Source organism: Mesoplodon bidens (assembly GCF_964165515.1).
Source record: "Mesoplodon bidens genome assembly, chromosome: 15".
Lineage (NCBI taxonomy): Eukaryota > Metazoa > Chordata > Mammalia > Artiodactyla > Ziphiidae > Mesoplodon > Mesoplodon bidens.
The window spans coordinates 48,943,008-48,958,635 of record NC_138171.1 but is presented as its reverse complement, the minus strand read 5'-3'; the positions used below and the strand labels follow the sequence as shown (position 1 = coordinate 48,958,635).

The 15,628-nt window shown below is 44.8% G+C and overlaps 1 protein-coding gene across 1 annotated transcript; it reads right to left on the bottom strand.

The window, feature by feature from the left end:
• Positions 1-2,170: 2,170 nt before the first annotated feature.
• Positions 2,171-11,298, bottom strand: NDUFAB1 (NADH:ubiquinone oxidoreductase subunit AB1). Its single transcript, XM_081257827.1, has 5 exons — positions 11,071-11,298; positions 5,152-5,274; positions 4,187-4,274; positions 3,121-3,220; positions 2,171-2,335 (listed from the first exon to the last, which is right to left on the bottom strand). Exons 1-4 carry the CDS (start codon positions 11,236-11,238, stop codon positions 3,129-3,131), a joined length of 471 nt encoding a protein of 156 aa, XP_081113953.1. The 5' UTR covers positions 11,239-11,298; the 3' UTR covers positions 2,171-2,335; positions 3,121-3,128.
• Positions 11,299-15,628: the final 4,330 nt, after the last annotated feature.

Here is a 15,628-nt window from a genome sequence, read left to right as displayed (position 1 = left end):
CATATCATTGTTTTTTTTTTTAAAGTCCCACCTTCTGGATTTGTTTCCTCATGATCAGTTTTATCAGCACCAGAGGTGACATGTCCTCAGTTCATCACGTCAGGTATTGGTGATGCTGAATGTGAAGCATCATGTGGATTTTAACTGTCTCCCTTATTAGATGGTGAGCTACCTGAGAGCAGAGACGGTCTTTATCCTTGTGTACCGAGGCCCTGCCTCGGGGAGTGCGCTGCACACGGTGAGCACATCGTTGTTTCACTGGGTACGTGAGTGCACTGGCTGCTTGGGAGACACAGAAGAGCGACAGGGCCACACACAGGTCATGACAGGCCTCCCAGCCACCCTCTCACAAAGGGCCCTGCATACAGCAGACACACTGATCCTCGACAATTAAAAACTGCACACAATCCCATTTATTCTAATTCACGCACTTTGGAATGCTACATTTGGCCAGTTTGCTGCCTATGTATAGTGGCACACAGGTCTCTCAGAGAACTTTGCAGCAAGTTTTCAGACCAGAAAGGCCTCTGCTGTTGTTTGAACACCCAGATCTTTAATAGCATCATCAACGAGTAATGTGTGTGATTCAGTGAGCTTTTTTTCCTCATTCTGGCTCCTTCGGGACTTAGATCAGCTACAGAATGATGTGAATGGGCCGTTTCACTGCACGTGTATGGTTAAGAGGTTAGCAAGCAGTCACTTCAGTGGCAGTACTGCTAGACTTCATGATCTGAGGCAGCAGTAAACACAGACGCAATTTTTGGTAAAATGTGCAGCTGCCATGGAGGTTAAAAAAATAGCGAGAAGGACATTTACCCCAGATGTTAAATTATGGTACATTCCCAGCAAAAGAGTCTCTTGCAGCCTGTTTGGTTGCCTGTTGGACCTCTAGTGCCTAATAAGCACTCAAACTATTTGCTGAATAAATGCAGTTGTGAAAAAGAATGAGGCAGTGCCTTACGCTTCAATTTGGTGGTTTTCCAAGAATACCTTGTTACGTATCAATATTTTTTAAAAATGCAGTGTAACAATGAATGTTCCCTATTACTGAAAAAGGCCGGAAATATGGCTGCCTGACCTTGTCTATAGTAATTCTAGAGTGACACAGAAGGAGCTGGCAACACTGGGTACCTCCAGGAAGGAGAAGGTGGAAGTGTGGCCTGAACCCCAGACCAGACTGCAGAATCTTGCCATGTCATCCCTCAGCCATGAAGCCTCTCTGCCGGCTGAGGGTCACTCAGCCAGTCCCTCCACCTCTGTAACGCTACTTCCCACTTAACTACAAGACCTCAGTCTCCTCCCTCCTACAAACTAGAAGTTTGGGGAAAAGTAGAGAAGTATTTTATGATAGGTCTCTCAAGTTAAATCTCATCAACAGGGGCCTCCCTGGTGGCACAGTGGTTAAGAATCTGCCTGCTCATGCAGGGGACATGGGTTCGAGCCCTGGTCCGGGAAGATCCCACATGCCGTGGAGCAACTAAGCCCATGAGCCACAGCTGAAGCCCGCGCGCCTACAGCCCATGCTTCGCCACCAGAGAAGCCACTGCAGTGAGAAGCCTGTGCACCTCAACAAAGAGTAGCCCCCGCTCACCGCAACTAGAGAAAGCCCGTGCGCAGCAACGAAGACCCAATGCAGCCAAAAATAAATTAAAAAAAAAATTAAAAAAAAAAATCTCATCAACAGCTAGGCAATTGCCTACATTAATGCCAAAGACCTAACGCACTGCTAGGAATAAAAGGAGCACAAGTTAATACTTACTGATATATGACAAACAGACACAATGTCAAAGTAATCTTCTAGGAGGAACGAGAACCTTTTATCCTCCAAAATTACTAAATTCCATTAATTCAGAAATGGATCCTTAGGACAGGGATGAAAAATTAGTCCCACACGCTGGTGTCAGCTGATACATGGAATAATCAGTAAACTAATGGAGGCACAAATATATTTGAGGCATTTCTGAGGCAACATGTTTTTTATCACTAATTCATTCCTCATGCTGAAGGTGATGGGAGAGCAACTTGTTTCAAGTACCCTGCTGGAAAAGTCATATTTTTGACATGCATGAATACCAATGACAAATCAGACAAATCTCTAAAAATGCTAAGCAATGTCAATATAAAGAAAGCACTTTAGAGACGTAATTAAAAAACTGAAGACAGAAAAATGTTGGTTTTATAGATTTATTTTCAACAGGCAAAAACACTTAAGACAATTTAAGTACAAGTCTAAACAGGATTACTCTGTCAAAGTCAGCAATGATGCAGAGATGCGTTCTCACTTCCAGACACTCGCCAGCATCTTCTGAGTCTTCTCTCAGTGAAGAAAAGGGGTCTGGCAAAAGACAAGTTCAGTGTTTCTCTCTGGTGCTACTGACTTTCAGTGATAATCTCTGAGGTGCTAATTCCAGGGTAACTAAAGTTATAGACTCTAATAAAATGTTTTATTTTAAAAGTGTGATCACTTGATTATTCTACAGCCTAAAGAACAATAGCCAGTATTTATCACGAGGCTTCTTTACATCAAGCATTGTATTAAGTGATTTACACACACTATTCAATTTTACCTTCACAGAAGCCCCAGGTAGGTCCTATCATTATCCCCATTTTACATATGAGGAAACTGAGGGCTTACAGAGGCTACACAGCCTGCCCAAGACCACAGGCTTACAGAATGTTGCAGAGCTGAGAATAAACTCGGGTGTCTGACGCTAGAGTCCATCTTCTTACCCACGAGGCCTCTCCTGCCTAATTAAGAGCCAGGCCATCTCAGCTTCCTGGACAGTTACCCCTGGGTGGGTAACTGAGGGAGGCAGAGGTCTCTGCTTCTGGGTTGCCTTGCTCAGTTTTTTGTACAAGGCTGCTTTTGCGAGGAGGGCTGACAATCAGAGAGTCCCGTCCAGGAGTGAGCTGCTGTCAACACCTCTGGAGGAGAAACATGGTAACTAGGGCTGGCCTCCTCGGAGTGGCAGATAACCAGAAGGCGCCTGCATTTTATAACCAGTGAAAAGCTGTCAAGCACTTCCATGTTTCCATTTCTTCCCAAGTCTGTCTTTATTGAAGAACCACAGAGAGATTAATTCTATGGGAGAACATAATTCCATAAATCAAATTATTTACCTGATATTTTATTCATATACATCCTTCTTATCTGCAATGTAATCTACAATTTCTTGTGGGCACATTAACTTCTCCGCATCTATATCAGGAATTTCAAACCCTGAAAGTAAAATGTGCAACAATGCATGAGTGTAGGAAATGCCAGTCCTTTAGAACTGAAAGTAGCTAACACTTCAGCAATACCCAGAAGTACATCAAAAATTTCCAGCAACCCTGAATCCCATTTAAGTTGTGAGCCTGTTAATAAGTCTCCAGGCAACATATTTTTTAGATATAATTCACATATTAGAAAATTTCCCCATTTAAAGTGCAAAATTCAATGGTTTTTAGTATATGCACAAGGTTGTGCACCATCACCATCATCTAATCCTAGAACTTTTTCATTACCCCCAAAAGAAACCCTGTAGCCCTAATCGATGCCATCCCTCTAGTTAGCATACTCTCTGAGGAACTGTAATTAAGTTCTGCTCTGTAGGAAGGCACAGAAGTCCCTTGGCTTCCACTCAGGCAATTCACCCCCAAAATGAGCCATGGAACCTTGTAAAGGTCTCATATGCACAACTAACCGTCCCAGACAAGGGTAAGTTGGAGTGTGCGTGGGAGGCACTGCGGAAAACCAAAGCGTGCGTGCGTGTACGAGTCTGTGCACGCACACGCCCTATCCTTGGCACACCCAGCACTTCTCTAGACATTTAGGCCTAGCTCATCGGGGAGGTGGGGAGGAGGGAGACGGTGCACCGAGGTGTCAGCAGCTTCTCCGCAGGTGAGGCTATGCCCTCATCTTGGAGACCCACCTCAAGAATCTCCGTGCCACACTCCCCCAGGCCTCTTCCGGTCGCTCAGCCCTTGGTATTACACCGGGCACTCTGCGGACCTGCAGTAAGTGCTCTCCAAGTAAGTGCACTGTCCCCAATAATCACTTCCCCCGACAGTAAGCAGGAGTGGGGGAGGGGTGGGCACGACTGTTGCAAACCCCAATCAATCAGGCTCCCAGCATTCCTCTGCCTTTAATCCACCGAAATCAAGAGCCATGACAGGCAGGTCCAAGACAGCCCGTGTGTGTTACCAAATTCGTCTTCCATGGCCATGATAATCTCCACTTGGTCCAAACTGTCTAAGCCCAGGTCTTTCATAAAATGGGAATTTACTGAGAGCTGCAAGAAAAGAAACACCAAATGCAAAATTCAGTCTGTGAGAGCGTTTGTTTCTCAAGATAACTGAATGGTGAAATATCAGTCATTATACAGAAGATTTTTTAATATAAAGAGGCCATATTTTAAACATAAAGAGCCATAACTAACATTATACATTTAACGTGTGCCAACCCACACTTGGTGTGCTTTATATGTTAACTTACTCTACCTTATTTTGAAATGGTTAGCAATATATATAAAGCTAATGATGAATTCACTTTATATATTTTATGATGATCTCTGATCACTGTTCTGAATGACATCTGAAGACTCTGATTTTTCTTGCCTTACTGACCACTAAGACCCCGCACCTTAGAAGTGACATTCTGCTCCCTCAGGAATAGCACACAGTGTCTATTAGCACCCTGTCTTTAATTTAGACCTCAAGATCACCAGGAAGAATTCTTCAAAAACCGCATCAAAAACAAACTACCCTACCCACACCACAGATTCTGTTGTTAAAGAAGGAATGTTTTAAGGTAGCACTGTGAGAAAAACTCCAAGAAGAGTTAAGTTAAAAAAGCAAGGTGCACAACAGTATTTACAGTGTACTACCAGTTGTGTTTTTTTTAAAAGGTTGGGAGATATAGATCACACAGTACATATAATATACATACATGTATTTGTGTGTGTGTGTGTGTGTATGTATATATATATATATATATATGCCCTTCCATATGCACTGAGAATCTCTGGAAAAATACTCAAGAAGTCAGGTCAACAGGAGAACTGGGTGCCTGGGGTGACTTTTCACTGAATGTCCTTTAAACCCTTTGGATTTTGTACCATGTGACTAAATACTCATTTAAAGAAAAAACATTTAAACCACATCAATTACCTTTTCTGGGTCAATCTTGTCATAGAGTTTCAAGACGTAAAGAACACGGTCCTTGATGCCGTCTAATGTCAAAGGGGGTGCGTCACTATACTGGCGGCACAGAGATGTAACTCCACCTGGAACCTAGACCAAGGGAGGAGGGAAGCACTGCTGTTGAGCCTGAAATGCCTCTAAGTAAAGGCACTGGCCTACAGACGTCTTTCACAAAGCTTTCATGGGGTTAGCAAACCCACCTCATCTGACTGTAACTGTGGCCATTAGGACACACGGAGGTCTCATGCTGGGTAGTGTCAGAAGCCCTAGCAGTTCAAGAGCATAAAAATGGATCTCCTTTCCCCTCAGAGCCAGGACTGGCCCCCCTTTTTCCTCTGTTCAGCCGTCAGGCTTTGGACATTGGTTCCGCTCAGTAACATTGCCACTAAAATCATCTAGGGCCCGCAGAAGAGGCTAAGGCTTCCCATGGCATCTCAAGCAGCACACTGCCGCTGTAAGGCACTACCACCTTTAATACCCAAGTCAAAATAACTCACGCCAAGAGCTGTTAGGGTGAACTGAAAGGCAGCTCACACTGAGAACCATACACTGGAAGGGTCTAATTTGGCCCCAGCAGTAATTACACTGACTTTGGCCAAGACAAATGAAGCCAGTACCAACCCAAAGAAGAGGATGATGGAGCCTGACAGGCATACACTCCAATCTATCTTCCTTCCAAGTGGGCTTGCCTTGCTGCCACCAACTAAATAATGAGCCATTCTGATCTTTGCCATGATGCAGTAGTATCTCACATCTCTCTGATATTAGGCTACTTCGTATTCAACTAGGTGTTAGGGTCCTGACTGGATCCCTTCACCAAATGTGGAAGGGCTCCAAGTCACAGATCAGTGGACTTAAGGCCGTGGGAGGTACAGTGCACAAGAGGAGAAAATGAGACAGCCATCTGGCAGTTCTCACTGCAGAAGTCCCTAATCTGAACTGGTTTGTACTCCTTCTAAAGTTGATTTTAAGTCTGCAGTTCGGAGTTCTTAGGGCATAGAAACCCACAGAAAGTGGGTTTGCCTGTTGGGGTTAAGGTCCTCCAGAGTCACAAAGGTCTATGAAAAATCATAATAAAAAACACTGCCAGGGGCTTCCCTGGTGGCGCAGTGGTTGAGAGTCCGCCTGCCGATGCAGGAGACACAGGTTCGTGCCCCGGTCCGGGAAGATCCCACATGCTGCGGAGCGGCTGGGCCCGTGAGCCATGGTCGCTGAGCCTGCGCGTCCGGAGCCTGTGCTCCGCAACGGGAGAGGCCACAACAGTGAGAGGCCCGTGTACTGAAGGAAAAAAAAACAACAAACCAATGACTAGAAGAGGCTTTCAAGCCACAAATAAAAGAAGCAGAAAGGACTAAAGAGAAAGGGGGAGAAGACATGAGTTAATATTCGTAGTGACAGAAAAGAAATCTGAGGTGGAAAGATCTAACAGAGGCCTCGTCTGTGTGCATAGCAAGAAGTGGTATGAGGTGAAATTATTGCTGGGAGAGGGTGAGAGGCAGGGGAGGCTGATGTGCACAGCACCCAAGGGAAAGGAAGAAGCTGGTGAGGGCGTGCTTGTACGCAGCGACCCAAGCCGCCCACTAGGTGTCAGCAAGGACCCCAGAAGCACTGGCAAGTGCCTACAGGGGCCAGGTGGGTACCTTGTGATTAAATGAGATCAAAGGGGACTCCACCTGGAGACCACATGCCAGTCTAAAAGGGTGGCTGCAGTGGGCTCAGCAGGAGGCAGGAAGGTGTAGCGGATGCGAACTCAGACTCCAGAATGACAAAAGTACCCTGGCACTAGCTCTTTGTTACTAGCTGTTTGGCCTTGGGCAAGTTATTTAACGTTTCTATGCCTGTTTCCTTATCTGTAAAATGGGCATAAACAACAGTACCCAAGTTCACAGGACTGTTGTGAGGCATCAATGAGATCATGCAACATAAAGGGCTTAGAACACTGCCTGGCACATACCTAGGAAGTGCTATTTAGGGCTATCTAGTAGGATCAGGATGACAACGACCTGCCAGTTTGAGAGTCTGGCAGTAGTGTAGCCCCGAAGTACTCGATCTGACTCCTTCCCTCTTGATGCCCACTGCCCCGCTCTGGGCTCTTTATTGATGTCCTATCATTATGTCAGGCCATAGTACCACCCTAAGCACTTTACATATGTCATCTCCTTTAGAGCTAATAATAACCCCATTTTACAGATGAGGAAACTGAGAAAGAAAGGTTAGGTATCTTGCCCCAGGTTTCCCCGAATGGCCTCCTGGAGGGTCTTATTGCCTCCCTTCTACTGGATCTCAGCCATTAAAAAAAAAAACAAAAACAAAAAAAAGATATAGAATGGACAAGCACTTCTGAAAAATGTCCCCAACAGCCAACATTGCTTCTGGTGTTAATTATTCTTCCCCAAGACCTACACTTAACAATCACATGCGACAAAATCACCTCCCACAGACATCAGAGAAGGCACTGTCTGCAGGGAAGAATGACTACCCTGTGGACTAGTAGAAGTAAACCCGACTGTTAACGTCCATCTTACCTCCAACGGGGTCCATCTCTAAGGGAAACTCAGAGGAACCTAGATGGCTTTAAAGACCATCTCTGCAAACTACCCCCTGGACAGCTCTGCCCAGATAGCACAGACATCTCAATCTCAGTTTGGAAATAAATCCCTTACCTGTTGCCAAAACACCTGCTCGCAGACCTCTATTCCTTCTCTACCACCTGGGGCTCTAGCCAGAAACCTCAGAGCCAACCTCCACTCTTCCCATTCCTTCACCATCATGTTTACTGGGTCACCCAGCCCAGCTGATTGGGGGGAAAGCTCTCAAACATTCCTTCAACAAATTGCATTTAATCTTTACCCCCTGTGACCTAGACAGAGAACATCCACATTCTTCAGTGCGGTATACAGCGCCCTTCAATATATCTGTCTTCCAGCCTCAACTCGGGTCTCTCCCTTCCACAGGCACCTGAGGGTCAACCCTAAGTAAGTGCCAGGCTCTTCCTGGCCTCTGCACATGCCATTACATCCTGCCCCAACTGCTTGAGAAACTGCTGCCTTCAAGACCATGCTGACTGGGGGTTTTAATTAAGCCCCTCTTCTTGCTTCTGCACTGTACACACACCTGTCCTCACATGTGGCAATGTCTTGCCTTTACCTACTACCTGCTTGTCTCAGCAGCCTTTGAGCTTTACCTTATGTGCCAAGCACTTTGTGGTGCGCTGGATCCACAAAGATAAATAAGACATAACCTCTATGCTCAGAGAAGCCTATGGTCTAATGGAGAAGACCAGTACAAACAGAACATATCAACTGTAATAAAAATGTGGTAAGGGTATTTGTAGGCTGCTTCAGTAACAAAAGTTGTCAGTCAGTCCTTGAGAGGCCAGGAAGGTAGAGACACCAGACTTGCATAGCAAGGAAAAGGATGGGGACAGATTTTTCAAAGAGGGAAGGACAGGCCAAGAAAAGGAAACGAGGCATGAAAGTGTAATGTGTAGGAAGAAATCAGTTCATGTTGCTGGAGATTAAAGGACAAGGTGGGACACCGATATGGGCTCTGAGGCTGAAGAGGCAGGGCCTGGGGCTGCAGAGCCTTGAGTAAGACAAAATAGGTTTGTCTTACTGGGGAATGCATGATGTGGGGAAAATGAATGCATGATCGCAGCCCCAAGTCCAACACCATCATGCATGTCAGTCTGGTTCCAGTACCAGCAACAGTTGAGCTTTCCCTGCACAAGTGCTTCATCTTCATCTGGGTGCTGGGCCCCACAGAACTCTCTGGAAATTCTCTGTGCTCTGGCTGCCAGACACTTTAGATTTGGGGTTCTGGGTCAAGTATAAGACTTCAAGGCCCCATTTTAGGCCACTATCCTTTTTTTCGTACCTTCTATTTTATACTGTTATATTTCTAGACCCAGGAAAGCTGCCTTAGCTCCTTTTTGGGGGGGAATCAGTTAGTATATAAATGAATAACTAGTTGCTCTGGGGTGAGCATAATGGATGGATTTGAGGAGGGAAAACCTGACAGAACGGAATAGGTAGAAGGAGTGAAGGTTCCGATGAGATGAATAAGGGCTGGAGAGGGGGGTCTGGGGTGACTGGCATACAGGCAGTAACAGAACATGAAGAGTCAGGCCAGGGAGTGTGTGGTAAGAGATCTCTGGACCTCACCAACATTTAAGGATTTGGTAGAAAATTCCCAACTAGGTACAAAAAGAGATGAACCAAGAGAAAATAGTGTCAGAACGGCCTAGGGAAGACAGCACAGCAGGGAATAAGCTGGCATGGTTAACATATAGCTGCCAAGTGTCCAATGAAGACATGAACTGATGTCTTTCTTTTGTATCCATCTCTGTATCCCTCAACAATGGACCAAGTATTTACTCTCCACGTCAAGCCGCAAAGGATATAAGGTGGCTAAATGGGAGCACTCAGTCAAAACCACTTTGTAAATACAAAGAAAATGGTTTCTCTGCTGTAAATGTAAACCAAGCAGAGGCAGTGGAACATGAACATCTCCGCACCCTGCTATTCAAGGCATGGTCCAAGGACCAGCAGCAGCAGGATCTTCTGGTAGCCCTGTGGAAATGAAGACTCTCAGGCCTCTTTCCAGAATCTGTATTTTAACACAGGTGATCAGTATGCACAGTCAAGTTTGAACAGCAGTGCTCTAAGAATAAGGAACATCACTTTGCCTCTTAGCCTAACACCGAAGTCGGTCTCAGGAACAAAACAGCAACTATACACACTGCTCTTTTAACTCAACTTCAAGGTGACACTTTTAACCTTTTGATTCATCGATAAGACGATGGCCCCTGAATGAATCCACTACACTGTCAGTAAATCTTGACACTGGCTGCATAAAAGAATCACTGGCAACTTTCAAAAACCGATGACCAAGCCCCACCTCTAGAGATTCTAACTGATTTGGCCAGGGCATCCTTAGTTTTTATTCTCTTATCTTAGTCAAGACTGAAACCACAATTACATGAAGTCTTGGAGTTTGAAAAGGGAATTCTCAACTTAACCGTGGGAGTCTATCCTACTTTAATACAACAGTTCTTAATCTTGAGGCGCTTCAGAATCACCTGGGGAACTTAAAAAACATGTCAGTGCCTCATCCCAGAGGAGTAAATCAGATGGGGAGGTGGGGAGCCCACAGGGGATTTATTTTTCTTTTTCTCTTTCAAGCTACCCAGGTGACTTGAATGTGCAGCCAGGGTTGAGAATCACTGACCTAAGGAGAGTTTCAGTCTCAAAAAGGTTTCACCAGATAAAAAAAAAAAACAAAACTAGATACTACTTGTTTCCTATCCTTCCAAGAGACCCAGAAACAGGCAAAAGGTGCCACAGGGAGAAATCCAGGGAGAGAACTGCTGTGAAGAAGGCTGTAGGCCAGGGTGTCTTCCTCTCTGTACCCTGTCATTATTTTTTTCCTAGAAAGCTATCACGGTATTTATCATTATCACTACGATTAACGGCAACCAGTATTGTGAGAGCTTACCAAGCACCGCCCTCGGTACTTTACCTGTATGATCTCCTCTAAACCTCGCTGAAACACAAGGCAGAAACTAGTATCCCATTTTTACGGTTCAGACTGAGGCTTAGCGAGGTTACAAGGCTTTTCCAAAGTTCCGGGGTCAGCTTTCGAACCCAAGGGTGTTTGACTGGAAGGTCTGTGCTGTTGCCCGTAATCACTAGGTCACCCGGGTCCCGGCAGGGATCAACCAAGCACCGTTAGGCAGTGGGACGGAGAGCAAGCAGGGGTCCCCGGGTCACCCCCGCCAACAGCAGCCACAGTAGCTGCGGCCCCGCTGCCTGGCCCGTCCCCACCACCCCGAGCGGGCCCGACGCCTGACCCCAGCCAAGCCCCCCCAAAGTCACCGCGAATCACCTGCGTGAGCACCGAGGCCAGATGCGGAGCCCCAGGCCTCGCCCTGGCCCCCGCGGGGAACAGAGGAGTGCAGAGTGACCGGGCCGCCGCCAGCGTGGGGAGCCGGGGCAGCGGCGCGAAGGCGGCGGGCAGTCGACGGACACAGGCGCAAAGGACACGAGCCGCCATGCCTACGCCGACCCAGGAGGCACTGCGCGGCGCCCTCCGGTCCGGTATCCTCTTGAGCTCCGCACAGGCGACGCATAGAGAGGCACTGTTGCGAACCGCCCGCGGTAGCGGCCCCTGGCGGCTCCTGACTGCACTGCGCCCTCAGGGCGCGCGCTGTCCTGCCCTCCAGGTCCGGAGGCGAATGGCTGCTAGAGCCAGAGCTGAAAGGGCGAAGATGTTGTCTTTCCCTAAACACTAATCACTGACGCAAGAAAGGAACTTATTTTTGTTTATTCTCTGAAAGTTCTGAAATACATTTATTTAAAGGCTTTGATGCTGGGAATTCCCTGGCGGTCCAGTGGTTAGGGTTCCGCGCTCTCACTGCCGAGGGCCCGGGTTCGATCCCTTGTCGGTAAATTAAATCCCATAAGCCGCGGGACACGGCCAAAAGAAAGGAAAGTTTTGATGCCGCGATTCTTCCATAGAAGAATTAAAATTAATTTAAATTAAACTTATTAAAAATTAAATTTAATAGGTCAAAACTATTAAAATTATTTTTTAAATTATTTAATAGGTCAAAACTCAGTATAAAATAAGAATGTGAAAATATGAGTTGATGTAAATATATAACTAAGACTAATAAATGTGGGAATTACAATAAAAGCAATATACATATTTTAAAACTTGACAATATAAATAATATAGCTCATAAAAATGGGTAAGTGGGAGAAAGTTTAAGCATGCTAATTCATTCATATTTCTCGGCAGTGAAATCCAAACATATAGAACAATGGCTCCAAACTCTGAATACTGCCTGGATGAACAATTCAACAATGCCTTCAGTTTTACTTCAGTTTCTTTTTACTTTTGTTAAATTCAGGTAAAATAAAAGGTAGTGCCTTTAATTTAAAATAGAATGCATACTATGATCCTACTGTTGTAATTTCTATTTATGTATTCATTAAAATACCCAGAATCTGTTATGTACTAGTTGTTGAGGCTACAGCGGTGAGCAAGCCAGACTGGCAGTCTATTTTCAGATTTTACATTCTAGTGGGAAAATGTACAATAAACAAACAAACAAAAATACAACCCCTTACCCCCCCACGAAAAAAAAACCCTCCAGGAAGTAGTGATAAGTACAATGATGGACAATAAAACAGGGAAGGGGATAATGAGAGCTATGGGAGGCATGTCATTTTAGCTAGGGTGGTCTCTGAAGGCCTCTCTTTGGAGGTGATACTTGAGCCAAGACTTTCATCAATCAGGGGGATGGAAAAGAAACCCCCTGGAATCGCCCTGCTGTTGGTGATGCCAACCAGAGTCTCTGTGGCCGTGCTAGCAGTCCACCCCAGGCTTCTGCTGCAGCCTGATTTAATCACCACCACTTCACTGCTTATTAAGCAATTGGAAGAGCAATTTTATCACCTCTTTGGAATGGTCAGTGAATAAATGGCCAAGCTCCACTTCAAGTAGCAGCCTTCCATTTCTGCAGAAAACTGGTGCCAAAAATCTGACTGGAGTCCAAGGACTAGGGCCGATAAGATCTGCTTAAGTCACCAGTGACACAACAGCCTCTGATTACACCTTCCCGGCCATGCTCTGTGGCAGACCCATGGGCCAGATCTATGATGATCTCAGAAGGAGCACTCGGGAAGAGCTTGATAGCCTACCCAGTCCATGTTTGGAACCCTCTCTTCTCATAACGTCTCTGTATTTCTGGATAACATTGAATTCTTTTGGTCAAACATAATAAATCACCTCTTTTAAAATGACATATTTTGGGAGAGCTACTTTTCCCTTCAGCAAGCACATAAAGAGAAAATGTCAGCCTAGATGGTCTGTAGGGGAAAAGGTTCATTGTGAAGACTGAGATCCGGTCCTTAGCAGCTGGGGAAGATTTAAGAGAGAGCACTGGTGCTTTTCAGTAGCACTCCCATCAAAGGATGTGTAAGCATAAACTGTGTCAGCTTCTTGCACACATCACCCCACCAGCCCACCAGTCATCCCTCCCTCCTCCCAGCGCATCTGCACTCCTGTCACATCCCTTCCTGGTCCCCCTGGGACCTTGTACCACCAGTTCTCTCTTCTCCCCTACATCTTCAACCTCTCCTTTGTTTCGGGCTCTTTCCCTTGAGCCCATAAACATGCCGAAGTTTCTCCTAGTCTAAAAACAAGGCCAGAGACCTCCTCCATTAGCCTTTGATGTATCTTTAATCTCACCATTCCTCCTTCCTTTCATAGTCAACCTTCTTGAAGGAATAATCTACTCTTTCGGTCTTTAATTCCTCACTTCCTATTCACTTGTTTAAAATTAATTTTTATTGGAGTATAGTTGGTTTACAATGTTGTATTAGTTTCTGCTGTACAGCAAAGTGAATCAGTTATACATATACATATATCCACTCCTTTTTAGATTCTTTTCCAAAATAGGTCATTACAAGGTATTGCGTAGAGTTCCCTGTGCTATACAGTAGGTCCCCATTAGTTATCTATTTTGTATATAGCAGTGTGTATAGGTCAATCCTAATCTCCCAGTTGATCCCTCCCCACATCCTTTCCCCCTTGGTAACAGTAAGTTTGTTTTCTACATCTATGACTCTATTTCTGTTTTGTAAGTAAGTTAATTTGTCCTATTCACCCTTTAATCCACTGAAATCTAGATTTACTTGACCTCCCACCCCCAGCACTAAAACTTTTCATAAACCTCACCACTGCATCTTAATTTAAGTCCAATAGACACAACTTCCCTGGCCATTCCTTTCCTGCCTTCTTCATGGCTCTATTTCCTCTGTTCATCATTTAAACATTGATTCTGGGGGTCTGTCCTTGACCCGTTCTTGACTTTAAACATACAAGTCTTCAGAATTGATTCACTCCAGAGGTTTTAATTGCCACCTGCCTCCAGCCTGGCCTCTTCTCTGAGCCTCACAGTCCTAGATCCAATTGCCTATTGCCAGATGATCTATAAGCACTCAGATCAGTTCTTTCCCCCTTGTGTGTTCCTTATTTCAATTGCTGACACCATCACCCCAGTAAGACAGAAACTGAAGACTCCTTCACCTGTTGCCTAATCATGCATTCACTTAGTCCTCCTGCTTGTTTCTTTTCCCCCCTAAATCTCTCTCTGATTCAGCTATTTCATTCCCACTGCCCCTGCCACAGGTCAGGCCCTTCTGGGCGTCTCCCTGCCTCTACTCTTGGCCTCCATAAATCCATTATTCACTGTGGCTACAGTGGGACCTTATCGCCTCACTGCTCAAACCCTTCAACAGCCCCTTCACCTGCAGCATAAAGTCCAGGCTTGTGAACACGCCTCACAAGCTCCCTGGCTACCTTTCTAGCTTCCTGAGTCCATTCCCCATGGCATAATCATCTGGTAACACTGAGTTGTTTGTAGTTCACACCATACTGTCCTTGCTGCCTGGAATATCCTTCGCTTCTGCTCTGACCTACTCACCTTGCAAGACTCAGCTAAGTTGTCATTCTTCATGAAGCTTTTCTTAAACCCCCTGTGTTGTGTTTGCCCATTTGAGCTTCCATAGATGAACTCTGAACACACCCTTTCACTTTAAAACACAGTATTTAAATTAAATCACTAACCTGTGCACTTCTGAGGGGTGGGAGCCTCACAGCAATCATTTTCACACCTACTATGTCAAGTACATACTCAGTGTTTGTTCTAGTGTTACTAACTTAGATCTACTCAGTTTTCTTACCTCTTAAAATCAAGATAACATGTTACCCAGGGTTCCTGCGTAAATTAAATCTTTGTGAAAATCCATCTATTATCTATGATGTGCTTGCAAAGTATGAACTCATTTGAGGTTAGAGACAGTGAGAAAAGAATTAGTATAGGAGAGAAAATTAAATCTTTCATTCAAATGTATTAAAGGGTAGTAATGAAGTTAGCAAAACCCACTACAGTAACAGCATAAAAAGGTATCTTTAAAAGAGAAGTAATGGTGCAAATAGTTACCTTATATAGATCATGAATACATACTCTTAATATACTCAAGAAAGTTAGGCAAATAAATACTTGTAGATTGGGATGAAGTTTCCAATGATACCACCAGATTAGGACTTTAAAAATTGCCGTCTCTCAAACCACTTAGGCAAAGGTGAAGATGATGTACTCAGTACAGCTGTGTTGTTGACTCTAAGTGACTCTTGGGAAAATGCAGGCACTGGTATCAAGGGTGCACGTGAGAATGAAAAAGCACAACAGCGTTTCTAAATTAGCGTTTAAATAGGTAGATATGTGAAAATAAAGTATTGTACGTAGCATAAAAAGTAATTGCGTATTAGTATACTGAGTTAACTGAAATTTACTTTTACTATGCAAGCATCATGGACTAAATATTCTAGTTGTAAAATAATTAGTTCTTGTTTCTGAAAATGACCTTTATAG